The 14,575-nt window shown below is 39.4% G+C and overlaps 1 protein-coding gene across 19 annotated transcripts in view; it reads right to left on the bottom strand.

Annotated features, from left to right (window-relative positions):
* Positions 1 to 1,489: 1,489 nt before the first annotated feature.
* ptprdb (protein tyrosine phosphatase receptor type Db) overlaps positions 1,490 to 14,575 on the bottom strand; it is a 249,671-nt gene continuing 236,585 nt past the window's right edge. For all 19 annotated transcript variants that reach the window (XM_041784696.1, XM_041784693.1, XM_041784688.1 and 16 more), the window contains 6 exons: positions 11,174 to 11,352; positions 6,514 to 6,640; positions 4,625 to 4,750; positions 4,357 to 4,511; positions 3,764 to 3,899; positions 1,490 to 2,925 (listed from right to left, as the gene is read on the bottom strand). In XM_041784696.1, coding sequence (XP_041640630.1) covers positions 2,857 to 2,925; positions 3,764 to 3,899; positions 4,357 to 4,511; positions 4,625 to 4,750; positions 6,514 to 6,640; positions 11,174 to 11,352 — 792 coding nt within the window. In that variant the 3' untranslated portion in view covers positions 1,490 to 2,856. The remainder of the gene's footprint in view (positions 2,926 to 3,763; positions 3,900 to 4,356; positions 4,512 to 4,624; positions 4,751 to 6,513; positions 6,641 to 11,173; positions 11,353 to 14,575) is intronic.

Consider the following 14,575-nt stretch of genomic DNA (forward strand, 5'->3'; position numbering starts at 1 on the left):
TTCATTTGTTTATGCATTTCAATTACTCTCTGTGTTCTGTGTTATTTACATATACACAACCATGTGAGCATTACAGGGTCCATCTTTACTGAGTTCAAGTAAAACTCCTTTAAGGGGGGGATGGGGGCTATCAGCAATAATAGGATACTAGTATTAGTGCATAGTACAAAGAGAGAAAGTGCAAGTCTTCCCATAACAGGTGCGACCACGGGGGCATCTCAAAAGTGGTACCATGCATACAAAAACAACAAGAGGGTTACTGTAAGATAGTGGAAAACTGTCAATGATCCCTTATATGATCAAGCTTCAATGTAGATACAAAAAAACAAACAAAAAAATAAATTGTAGGTTCTGTGTTGTTGGACACGTAGCACCTGAACTTCTCTTAGCATTTATCATCAAAGGAACAAATAATAGACATCATAATGAGGAACACAGATTTAAAACGAAGGGCTTTAGGTGGGAAACATGAGCTTAGCCCTGTTAAAACCATTTTTTACTTTGCTTTTTCTCCAAGCTGACAAAGATAGCCACTGCTGTTCAGCTAGATATAGAGTTCTACATAGCTGAGTAAGTATGACTTATCGGAGCCAGCTCACAGTCGGTGCCAAAGTGGCTCGTGTGGCCAAAATCTCATGGCAGGCAGACTGAGGTCTTAATGACAGTTTATACACAAAGCTTGCGCAAGTGTCCCAGGAAGCAAAGACTGCCAAAATACAAACGTTTAATCTGCTAATGACCATCTTTTTTTTTTATCTGTAGTTAAGTCTCGTATAAGATAAAATGTTTCCTTTTTGAGTCAAAGATATGATTATGTTGCTGCTGGGTTGAAAAGTAATGAGCACAACTATCCAGCCGACACAGAGCCTTCCATTCAAAAATATCACAGCTGAGAGAACGTAACACACAATATACTTTTACATACAAGAACGTAACAAAATCATATATACTGACATTCAGTTCTCTTACACACAAGCATACAAACATACATAAAATACACAATAAACCCTTTAAAGTAACTTTATCAAAATAGGCGTGTAATATAAGGCACTAGAAATCTAAAATTAAAATACTTATTAGATGCTGTTTGAAGTATGAGTTTGATCATTCGTCGTTTGGAGGATGACATCTTCTACTGGAGTTGTGACATGATAAAAAGATCTACTTCCTAAGTGGTCAGAGGATGGTTTTCCCTCTGTTTGGACACATTTCAAAAAGAAAAAGGGTGGCAAGAACCAAATCAGGCATAACATCCTTGTGTCTGGAAAATGATGCACCATCATCACTATCATCATCATTATGGCGTATAACTGCAGTTAGTGACTGGACACAAAAATATATAATACATCTACTTATTGCACACTGAATCAGACAGAGAGAAAGGTAATAGGTGAGCATTCCAGTGAGAAAATTATTCCTCCCCCGACCCCCCATCCTGTTCTGTTTTTCTTTTTTTTCCCCACCCTGTTCCCCCCTTTTCTCACTCCCTGCTTGAGAAATCGTTGTGAAGCTTATTTGGACACATAAATAGTTATTTTCATATTTTGCTTTCTGTGCATACTCTCTCTAAATTGTGTTTAATCTGGCTTTCTTTCAACCCGCGCGCAGACCAACTTGGCAAGATTATTCTCTGGGCTTTCCAGCAGCGTGGTTTACTGCTGCACCTCTGAGGGGCCCATCGGGGATTCAAATATGGCCGCTCTCTCTGAAAACCGCACAGGGCTGACAGGCATGAGAGCTGAGAGTCCTGTGTGCATGCGAAACGTGTTTGTGGATGGAGAATACAGGAGAGTGACACTCAATTGTGGTGTTTTTCATAGAATTGTGAACATTTTTCCACACTAGATTCGATAGTACACTTTAAAACGGTACCGTTTCACTTTTTTTTTTGTTTTTAGAAAACTGCTACAACTCATTGGATTACACAGAAAAAAAGAAAAACATTGCCTTTGTATGATCAGTGGGGACAAAGTCATAAATCTGTAAAAACAACAAAACAGAACGTGCCACAAGGAATACCCAGTTTTTAAAAAACAAGATAGTTACATATCTATATTCTTCTAAAAAACTAAATTAATGTTTTTACTTTGTGGTATGCATTTTAAACCTCTTTCAAATTTCCCTTATCTTAACTCGTGAAGCATAAGGTTGAACTGGTGGTTTTATTACTGTATGGTAGAAACATCTTCTTTTTCATTCACAGGAAACGAGAGTCTGTTTCCAAACAAAACAAACAAAAAAAAACTCTTCTTGGTGTCTCTTTTTTGGGATGTGAGTTTTTGTCTTTTTATACCGTGTGCTCTGTGTTCTCAGTCTCCTGTGTGAATCTCTGGTGCTTTAGAAAGTCCCAGTCCTCTCGGTCCACGTAGCTTCCATAAGATGGATTTGTAGACTCCTTCTCAAAAGTCCTCTGGATAGAAAAAGTGACAGCTATATACTGTAGCCTGGTCCTGTGTTTAGGTTGGTGATGCTACACTGGTGGTGGACAAGGTGAGAGTTCCACACCCAAACAATGTAAAGCAATCTGGGTGCTCACAAAAAGCACAGAAACGACTACAAAAATCAATATTTGATCAAGTATTTTGATTGGAACAGTGGTTGAAGTTGCTTCTTCAAACTGACCAATGGGTGTGTTTGGGCTGAGGGTGGAAGAAACACCCTTGTCAAGCAGGTTTCTATGGCTCAGTTAGAGGTGCTGTTTCTTGGTACGGAGTAAGCCGATGGTCCCCCTTCACTCTGCATGTGGTGGCTTAAGCTCTTCAAAGACACATCACATCCTAGTGCATTTATCCAGACCGCAAGGGACCTCAGAGAAGTGCGCTAAGTGGGATGTGGCACAAGAGACGGCCACTGGGTTTATGTTGCATAGTGATCAAAGCTTCCCAGGTACTCCAGACTGGCCCGGTAGCAGAACTGGTACTGGTCCTGAAGAGGGGGAAGAAGAATATTAAATCAGTGTAAGAGACAACACTCAAACTAGGTTTGCTGCTGTTTATATTCAACAATACTTCAAACAGAAAGACAATGAAACTGCGGCTGGGACGTGAGAGATACAGGTCTATTCTTTTAACTGTCACTTATGCAGTCAAAAGATAAGGGAAAAAAAATTATGCACAAGAATGTGACAAGAAGAAAAGTGTTTCCAAGAGTGTAATAATATTCTAGTAATGAGGCATCATCATACCAAAATTCACATCTGAAATTGGTTTAAAGAAAAAATAAGGTTTTAACAGCTACGTATTCAATTCTAAAGAAAAACAAAAGTCCGGATCACCCTATGCCAGGTCACCTATTGTTTAATTGCCACCAACTGCAGGCAAACACCTGCAATCTATCTAAATAGCATAATTAAATTGGCAGTGTTTTAGCTAAACTGTGCCAATTAATTAGTATACTTTAGACAGTGCTTTCACTCTCTCTCTCTCTCTCTCTCTCTCTCTGGCACTTGGTTAAAAATATGACTGAAAATCTTTAGTTTTTAAGACTTCAGTACTTTTGTAATGTGATTGATCATTAAAAAGATGGAGATTTTTTCTACATTTGGCATTAAAAGTATCAAAGTATTCAAAATTTCAACTACATTGTCTGTCTGTCTGTCTGTCTCACAGGCAATTCCAAAGGAGGAAACCGGACAGACCTTTATAACTGTAGACAGACAGATGGGTGTACAGGTTGATGGACAGACAACAGATAAGCTGCCCTTATTCATACCTATTTTGGCATAAGTCATGAAAAAATGGGAAGAGTGTGAGAGTAATCTGACCTCAGTCTGAACGGTGGCAGGTCTCTGGGTGCGCAGCATCTTGACAGTCTGGAAGATGTCCACCACTCCCTCGTACCTCATCCTCTCCAGCACGATGCTAAGGGTGATGAACACACCAGTCCTCCCTACTCCAGCACTGTTGGTAGAGAGATGAAAATATATTGAGAATTGTACTGTCTGTTTGTGCAACTCAAGTGCTATAAATGATAGTTTTTTTTAAAGTTGGTGATCATTTATACTGTTGTTAATAGTCTGTAATGTCTGTGGATAAGCTAGTAGTGTGTGTTCATCTCGTTCTCTCTGTGTCTCTTTTAGTTTATGTGTATTCGTCTTTTTCTGTTCCTTTTTCACCTTTTCAACTTATCCAGTTGAGGCAGATGGGTGACCACCAATGGGTCTGATTCTGCTTACCATCTGTGCCTTTTAAAAGGATGTTTTTCCTGCACTGCTGGACATGTAAGCAGGGACTTTAACATTGATGTTCAACTGGTTTGTTTTCACTACCTATGTATTTTTTTTCTTCTAATTTTGACACCCATATCTCACAATAAACCCAACAATTCTTATGTATAAGTGTACAGAAAAGACCTTACCTGCAGTGCACAGTGATTGGCCCATCCTGGCCAAACTGTTCTTTAGTTTTGTGCACCTGGCCAATGAAATCAATAAATCCCTCCCCTGACTTTGGCACTCCTTGCTCTGGCCAATCAGTGAATTGGAACTGACGAACTGTTCGTGATTGGCCATCCTAAAAGAAGAGATTTCTTTTTTCATTTATTTGGTAATACATAACAACTATCTCACATAGTTAACACCTTACACTCTCAAAAATAAACACAAACAGACAAAATGAAGACTCACCCTGGCATCGGTGACTTTAAACTCTCGGAGGATGTACTGGGGCATGTTGTACTCAGCCATGGGATCCACCACAAAGTACTGGTACCTAGCTGAGCGCTCTGCAGGCCAGTATTGGTGACACTTCTCCTGCAGGGAGACAGGGACAGAGCGCTTTGTTCAGACATTTATATCACGTCTGAGGCTTGTAAGGAAAACAACTTCTGACAACTTCTTAATGAAACTCCTCTGCTTGGCTTATAAAACCGTATTATTCACTGGATGATAGTCTTATGTCAGATGAGATATGATGCTGGTGAGATATCACTCACACCACTATCTCTATCTTTCCCAGTCTTTCACCGCGGCTTCTATGCTTCAGATAATGTTTTGCATGGCTGAGACTCATTACTTTTTATGGCTTTTCACAAAAATAGGGACATAATTAATTCTGATTTTTTTGTCCCCCTACATCAAAGAGCGTACTACAAAAAGACGCTGTTATGACAGATTTCAGGGTCATCTCTCGGTAAGGACAGCTCACAATTAGCTTCTACTTGGTAAAAGTCAAAGAATGAAGGACAATGTAAAAAACTGTTGAGTATGAAGCACCTTAGGCAGTAATTAGGCTTAAAACCTGAAAGAATAATGAGTCCAGGGTACCTTCAGTGTGTTGTATGTTATCAAGAAAAAATCAAAATCCATTATCTTATAACAATTCTCTTAAAAGTGTGTCCCCTGTTCAACTACAAGGTTCATCCCAGGTCGACTAACCTCCACAGTTTGGGGCCTTACACAAATAAGAAAGTGCAGTTGACTTGACTTAACAAGGTGTTTCTAGCATGTCAAAAAACGTGTCAAAAAACAGAGGCTGTGTCTGAAACCACTCACTCATTCCCTACTCCCTATCCACTGTATAGTGAGCAGCATATAGTGGACTATATAGTGGAATCGACCGCAAAACACAAAAATGATTTTAGACACTACTCCAGCCGCGGAAATGACATCATCGCTGTCTCACAATTAAAATGTTTAGCAACAATGGCTCGCAGATTTCCATGACAACAGCTAAGGTTAGAAATGAACAGAATTTCACTGAAAACTGAGACTGAACGTAACGTATTTTCATAAAAAATTAAAATACTAATAGTTAAAATAAGTTTTGTGTCTTTAGTGCTAAAATAGTATACATTTGTGTGTGTATATCACTTATTTTGCAAAGATGATGGTCTCATGTCTTGTAATCTTCATAGGGTGAAAATGTTACTCCGTTTTGAATCCTTAACATTTTCTTACAGATTAAATACTTTGGTTAAAAGCAACAAACCAAAAAAGCTTTAAAAATGTTTGTGTGTGTTCCTGTGCTTCTCTCATTCGTCTGTCATGTTAGAGAGCAGCAACCGGTCCGATGCATGATGGTAAATATTGTTGGGCTTGTGATCATCGGTTGTTCACTACTTTTCACAATGCATTGTGGGATAGAGTGAGTGCACTATATAGTGAATAACAAAGCTCACTCAGAATTCGGTAACCACTACAAAATGGCGTATTCATTATATATTGCACTAAATTGTGAATAGGGAGTGATTTCGGACACAGCCAGACACTAAAGAACGATTAAATCCTATGCAGGAACTTTATTTACAATAAAAATTTAAAGGGAATGTTTTATTTTATACTTCAGTGTTTCTTTTTTGTAATTACTTTTTATGCTCTGTTTCTACCTGTGTAAAACATGTTGAGGTGATGTTCTATGTGAATGTCGTGATATGAGTAAATGTAACTTGCCAATTTTCCTTCATCTTCTATATACCTTTAAATTTACCTGCAGCTTTCATCCCTACTATAATCAGGTCTACAAGTTCAGGCATCAGCAGTGCGTGAATGTGTTGCATGTATATTTGTATCCTTACCCGTCCCATTTCTCTCAGCTTGGTTAGCATGACAACTATGGTGGAGTTGTGTTCCCACAGCATCCTCCAGTAGTCCTCTGTGGTTTCAGCCAACGGGCCTTGGGTTGCTATATAGGCCTTCTGCTGCCTAAAGACAAAAATATAAAAATTGAGCTGTGTTCTCATAAGCACTCTTGAAAACTCTGAGAAAACTTCAGGACAGCTGTCCCTTAAATCTTTCTGGTTGCTAATTCACAGCATAAGACTATTGCAGTCAGACAGATGGGATTTTGTTCCAGGAGGTGAATTCTCCTGATTTTGTTTCACATTCAGCTCACTCCAACCTCACAAGGAAATTTTCTGGAGAGCTGGCTGGAGTTGAATTTCTTTCCTCAAGTACACAATATAAAACTCAAACATCCATTTTTTTTTTTTTTTTTTTTTTACACTGATGGTGTCAGGAAAGAATCACACAGTATTTGCATAAACTTCACAAAGAAGTGGTCCATTTTTAGAATAAGAAGTCTTTTTCAACATAAATCTAATAGTGGTCAGGGCTGTACAGTTAGCTGTGCTTATGTGTAAGAATATTTTATGTATAAAACACACTTTAGTGCTCTCCGTCTCTGCATTGTCTCTGTGACCAGGAAACAGCGACACATTTTTAACCAGCAAACATTTTGCTTTTGGCATCAATTCCGTTTTTCCTCCAAGCACCGTGTGCTTGCTGGAGGGCTGTTCAAAGTAAGAGATGTGCTCAAGGAATTCTTGGATACAGCATGGTGAGAGAATTTTAGAATTAATCTAGGAGATTACCAGCAGGAAAGAGTCTGTTTTACACTTCTTGTAGACCCCATCTGGCCACTTTATTTTCTCAGAATTTCACTATTTTTACACAGAGCCTATAAAAAGTTATCAACCCCTTGGATGTTTAACCCTTTTAATGATTTTATAAATCAATCATGGTCAGAGGTGTCAAGTAACTAAGTACAAATACTTTGTTACCTTACTTAAGTAGAAATTTTGGGTAACTATACTTTACTGGAGTAATTATTTTTCAGCCTATTTTTTACTTCTACTCCTTACATTTTCAAGCAATTATCTGTACTTTCTACTTCTTACATTTTAAAAATAGCCTCGTTACTCCTATTTCATTTCAGCTTGTTTTCATTCTGGCTTGTCATCGTTCAAAAAAACACAAATAAAAAACCCAGAAACCTATCCAGATAAATTGCGCCATCCAGATAGAGTGAATTTGATTGTGGCTGGATGAGAAGTATAAACATAATACCATTCCAACACCCTATTGGTTTGTATGCGATCCATTGCACCTGCACACGACACAAATCGCGTCACACTCCAGCAAGGAAATAGCAGACATATGTGGCCTAGTATGAAGATGTCCGTGGCAGAGACTCAAGAGAACTGGAGCGAAATGTCCCAACCAAGCACCAGCGAGAAGGTTGGTAGTACACATTTATGATTCTTGAATGTATTTGTATTGTACTAAAATGCGTTCATTTTCAATGGGCATAAATGTGGTTGGAACAGGTGCATCCCAAACATTAACAATTTAATACAACATTATAGTCATTATGGCCTTTACAAAAATGTTTTTTGGGGAGGTGGGGTAGTACACTACAGGCCCCTGTGGTGCGGCGTAAACTTTTGTTCTTAATGGCATTTTTTCCCCCTTACATTACTTTTACTTTTATAGTTTAAGTAGTTTTGAAACCAGTACTTTTACACTTATACTTGAGTAAAAAGCTTGAGTTGATACTCTAACTTCTACAGAAGTCTTTTTAAACCCTAGTATCTATTCTTCTACCTGAGTAATGAATATGAATACTTTTGACACCTCTGATCATGGTGAATATAATTTGGCTTTTTGAAAAACAAAAAACAAACAAAAAAAAAACCTCTTTGATGTCAAAGTGAAAACAGATTTCTACAAACTAATGTCAATTAAATAAAAATATGTAATGTAGAATAAGTGACTACATAAATATTCACCTCCTTCAAGTCAATATTTAGTAGATGCACCTTTGGCTGTTCACAGCACTGAGTCTGTGTGGATAGGTCTAATTCAGACTTCCACATCTGGACACTGCAATTTTACTATCCTTTGCACAGGGATTGGGCATAATCAGCCCTTTTTAAATCCAGCCACAAATCTTCTGTTGGACTGAATTCTGGGCTTTGACTCGGCCACTCCAGAACATTCATCTTGTTGTCTTTAAACCATTTCAGTGTAGCTTTCACTGTATGCTTCCATTATCTTGCTTGAAAATAAATCTTCTACGAAGCCATCCCCACAGCATGATGCTGCCACCACCATGCTTCACAGTGGGGATGGTGTGTGTCTGCAAAACATAGTGTCTTGTCTGATTGCCAAAAAGCACCATTTTTGTCTCATCAAACCAAAGAACTCTCTTCCACCTGACCATGGAGTCTCCGCTATTCCTTTTGGCGAACTCTATTTAAGATTTAATGTGAGTTTTCTTCAACAGTGGCGTTCTCTTTGTTACTCACCCATAAAGCTTTGACTGGGGAGGAACCCGGGCAACAGTGTGCAGAGTCTCTGCCATCTCATCTGCTAAAGCTTGTAAGTCCTTCAGAGTAGTCATAGATGTCTTGGTGGACTCTCTCATTTGTCTCCTTTTTCCACAGTCACTCTGTTTGTGAGGACGGTCTGATCTATGCAGATATCCACTCTTATGCAGAAGACACCCAACTCTATCTCAGCACCAAACCATCCACTCAGCTCCCTCCCCACTCACTGGTAAACTGCCTCCACGACATCAAAGCCTGGATGACCTCTAACCAACTCAAACTCAACAGCAATAAAACAGAGCTCATGGTGGTGGCCCCCAAAGCGCTGCTGCAGAAGGTTGGAGATCTCATGCTCGATGTGGACGGGACCTCCATCTGTCCGTCCTCCAAGGTCCGAAACCTGGGTGTCATCCTGGACTCCACCCTTTCCTTCCAGTCCCACATAAAGTCTGTCATCAAATCTGCCTTCTATCATCTCAAGAACATCTCCAGACTCCGACCATTACTCCCTGATTCTGTGGCTGAACCACTCATTCATGCTTTCATAACCTCCCGCCTGGACTACTGTAATGGAGTCCTGTCTGGAGTTCCCAGCAAAACCCTGGACAGGCTTCAGTACATCCAAAACTCTGCAGCTAGAGTTCTCACCCGCACTAGACCCTGGCAACACATCACTCCGACCCTCATCCACCTCCACTGGCTCCCTATCAAGTCCTGTATCAACTACAAAGTCCTCCTCCTCACATACAAATCTCTCCATGCTCTGGCTCCCCAGTACCTTTCTGATCTCCTCCATCCATACACACCATCCCGCAACCTTCGATCTTCAGACACCGGCCTACTTTCCATGCCCAAAACCAAACTCCGAACCTATCGAGACAGAGCCTTCAGTGCTGCAGCTCCCACCCTCTGGAACACTCTTCCTGCAGACATTCGTAGCGCTCCATCTCTGGACATTTTCAAAAAACGTCTCAAGCACCACCTGTTCACCACAGCCTACAGTCTTCACTAAACCACCCCTTACACTCATCCTACCCCTCACATAGTTTGTCCATGTCTATGTGTTCCTGTAAAGCATCCTTGGGTTTCTTGAAAGGCGCTATATAAATTCAAGATATTATTATTATTATTATTATTATTTATACATGTAATACTAATAATACTTCCATTCTTCATAATGGGTTTAGCTGAACTCCAGGGGATGTTCATTGCCTTGGAAGTTTTTTGTATCCATCCCCTGACTTATACTTTCCAATAACCTTTTCTCTCAAAAAGGTAAAATATCCAAGGGGATAAATACTTTTTACAGTCAAAGTATCTCCTTATCTACAAAACAAAAGATAAACATTTCTTTCCTTTAATCAGGCATGAAATTTCCTTCAAATTCATTCCATGCCTGCTTCCAGTTGCATAGATATTACTGAATGCAGGAAAACAGAACTTTTTACATGCACTGAATAATCAGATCATTAGGCAAAAGCCAGGTACTTGATTTGATTTTTCATAATGGGTTCTCCCTGATGAAGAATAATGAATTTTGACAAAAATGATAATTTTTCTTGCCTCAGTCAGCTCTTCATGACGCTGGCCACCTCTAGTAAAATCATCAAAATCCTCAGTTGACCAGATCATGTGATCTTACCCTTATAGTATAATGGCCCAAGTCAAGAGTGTGACCTTGGCCATTTTATATGCTTTTCAAGATGGCAGCCACTTCAAAAAGAAAGAAATTCCTTCTGGCAGTTACTGATAGCAAAGAGTGGAGAGGCTCCAGTCTAACACATTTATGACCATACCAGTGTTAATTTTGTTGACTAAAACTATGACTAAAAATGCTCATATAATTTGTGAATTATTCCCTGACGTCAGTGTCTGGTGCGGCCAATTTGCATGGAGTAAGTTAAGTCTGTAGTGTACTCCAATTTAAAGACATTTCTAAAGGAAAACATTGAGCCTTCAAGCAGACGGGCATCAGAAGACTGGACCAGATTTCTGCTGTGTAGGCTTGGAAATCAGATGGTGATCTGTTTATTGTTTTTAACACACCATTGGTGGCTGGAACCCTTAAATCTTTACTGATAGAAATAAATGGCAAAAATAACAGTACTATTGAAAATATTTTTCGGACCTGTATCCATCAATGAAGCTGGCGTTGATATAGTCCGATCCCTCCACCCCTCTGATTGGCTGCAGACACACACGTGTGGTCTCGTAGGGCATGATGTTCACCAGCCGATTCTTGAACTTGTTGCATGGCAGGTTGGCACTCACAAACCGTGATGTGTGCGCCTTGGCACTGGCTAGACGCTGAAACAGAAAAGAAGGCAATATTTATTCCCAAAATTTTACAGATCTTAGCTACAGGGCTGAGGAACAGTGGAGTGTGGGCAGACAGAACATGAAAATGAAGAAAAAGAAAGGAAGCCTGGGAGTCTGAAAGTCCAAGGCCTCATTTGAATCTATTCAGCACAAGTCTTGGTTTTCCTCTAGTAATCTGGACAACTACAATTAAAACATCATCTTGACTAGGTCGGCCTAAGGATATTTAGTTAGACAAATTCAACTGAATAAACGATGGAGGGCTGATATAAGGGGGGAAATGGCACTGGTAAAGAGCAGGAGAGGGAATGTAATGAGACGAAGGAGAGAAGGAAGAGGAAAATCAAGAGTCTGGGGGAAGAAAACCACAAGGCCCCACACTGTCTCAATGCACAGATGTGAACCACAGTTGATCCTGCTCCAGTAAGACAGAAAAAAAGGAAAAAGCTGAAACACACACATACATATGGATACGTGCAGACAGGCAGACATGAGCACATACCGTACACTCTCTCTGACACTCGACCATTGGATGACACGGCTTAAAACGAAAGAACTTTACAACAGAGAATAGTAAGGGTGATACCGCAGACTCTTTGGGGAAACAATGGGATCTCATGAACCGAGCCAGGATGATCGGCAGCTACCAGAGGAACAGCAGTACCTTGTTTTCTTATACACAGGCCAAGCTGGAAAATCCCACACTGGCCGCAGGTTCATCAGTTCATTTGGGTATTTTGAACCCAGTTTCCTGACTGCCAACAATAGCAATTCTTTATGTCATTTGGTTTGAATTTGCCTCAATCTTATCAATACGTCTGGACCACACCAAAGATTTTCTTGCTTTGATTCATGCCATTATTTTCACCAGTATGCTGAGGTTGAGTAGAATCATGCGCTGCTGGAAACCTCTTAAAATTCAACCAGAAAAATATCCATGAAAGGAAACAAAAACAGAATATTTTAAAAGGAGGTTGGATTACCAAAAGCTGCCAGAACAGCTTCAGTTCTCACACATTTTTCAACTTTTTGGGATATTTTTTTATGATGTATTCTTTTTCTATTTTGATATTTTGTTGATAAATGTGTAAAGAGGCGTTTCTGTCCCATAAGTGTTGAAGCCCGGTGAAAAGGACAAGTCTGACATATGTTTTACATCTATATAAGGCTGAGCAAACAGTTCAGCGAGCCCTCGGTTCATTGTGATTCTGAGGATAGTGCTGCCATTAGAACAGGAATGCCTGAGCAAAGGATGAAGGAGATTGCTTAGAGTGGCTTTGTGTTTACTTTGCCCTCAGAGTGTCTGAGCAGACATGAACCATTCCAGGAAAAAAAATCTAAGCCACCTGCTTCCAAAAAAATATACCTGTATGGCTCAAACTGACTTTCCCCCGAATCCAACCAGAGCAGACAGGTCTGCTGAGAACTTGGCAAGAGGTAAACATCACAGTAAACACAAAAATACAGCAAGAATAAGAGGAAAACACTTCCAAATAACACTCTGAATCCCTTCTGTGCTCATTATTCTTGCTTGTTTTTTTCCTCTTTTAATATAATGATCTCCCTAAATGTTTAAAAGAGACCTGCCAACAGATTTCAGCATAACCCACTACTTTTCAGCATCTATTATTTGGTCATTCTGTATACGTCCATCATACTTCTAAAGCTGTGATATTGGGAGAGAGTGGAACTCTCTTACCTTGGATTTCAGAAGGTGCTATCCCTTAATCCCCTTCAAATCCTATCATTCATACTGAGGGTCTGTAAAAGTCAGAAGGGAGGCCTCTAACAGCCCAGGGAAAGATGCTCAGTGACTATAAAGGGCAGAAATCCAAGGTTCACACACACTGTATGAACAGGTTGTTCTAAGATGTGCCAGAGAAAGTCTTCCACTGACCATTGTTAAGCTGTTTTGCCAATTGCTGTTTCCAAGGTCAACATTTCGATCTGAACAGTCAACCTGAATGAGAAAGACCTGCTCAGAAAAAGGTTTCAGCATCTACAGCTAAGGGTAAATGAGTTAAATTAATCGGCTAATGTGGATCATGTGCTACCATAGAAAGCTCTAGACCATTACACGACATAAAATTTAAAAATCTTCTATGTGTGATTCAAGACATTCTTTACATTGCACAGCCATAAACAACTGCTATTTTAATGGCTATGATCACCCCAACTAATTTTGTTGATAAATGGTGTTTAAGAAGTCTTTTTAATTCATCATTTTAGGAAAAGCTTGTGTTCGTTGGTTTTATCCAGTGAATACAGCTACATTACCAATATTTGACTGCAGCATAAATAAATTACACATTTATATTAGATACCTGTACAGATTAGGGGCTGCAAAGACTAGTCGACTAGTCGACCAGTCAACTTTACTGCTGTGTGATGACTCTTTTTGCTTGAAGTCGACTAGTCACTCATCACAAGATTAGGCAATTACAATGCCTAATGTGTAGCCCCTTTAATTGATTTATCTAAGGTTTTTGACACTGTAGACCACAGTTACTGATAAATGTGCTTCATCACATTGGCATGTCATACCAAGCAGCATCATGGTTTGCCAACTGTTTGACTGGCAATATGTTCAGATGGCTGGACCCACCTCTTCCTCTCTGGAGGTTCTAAAGACTTGACTCAAGATTCAGTCTTAGGACCTATTTTATTCTGGTATGCTATATAACATATTAACCTTTTGTTGTTTATGCTTGTACCAAAAACTGTTTGTTAGCTGCCTGTTCTAAGAAGAATATGGATTATGATTTTCAAATTATAGAAATTGTTGGTTATTTTAAACTACACCCTTCTCCTAGAATCATTTATGATTCCAGCAATAACTAGTTGAAGTCAAGTTGACTTTTATCATATGAAAGTCGACTTTAAACATTCCCAAGTTGTGCAACCCCTAGTACAGAATGAACATTATTGACAATAAGCCGACAAATATTTAGGAATTCACAAGTTAGGCTCCTGTGCTTGGCTTAACATAAATATAGACCTTTCCTACAATGGGATGCCCAATCAATTTTGAAAACTAGCAATAACACACTTAAGATAATATCCTGGAATCTGATACCAAATCACATTTTTGGAATAGAGTGCAAAGATAACTTTTGCACCATATTATATGGTTTATTCAGCTGCCAGTCAGCTGATTGCACCTGGATGAATGACTGTTGTCCTGCATGAGCTAACAATAAGTGTCATAAAT

Source organism: Cheilinus undulatus, linkage group 4, assembly GCF_018320785.1.
Source record: "Cheilinus undulatus linkage group 4, ASM1832078v1, whole genome shotgun sequence".
In the NCBI taxonomy this organism is placed as follows: Eukaryota; Metazoa; Chordata; class Actinopteri; order Labriformes; family Labridae; genus Cheilinus; species Cheilinus undulatus.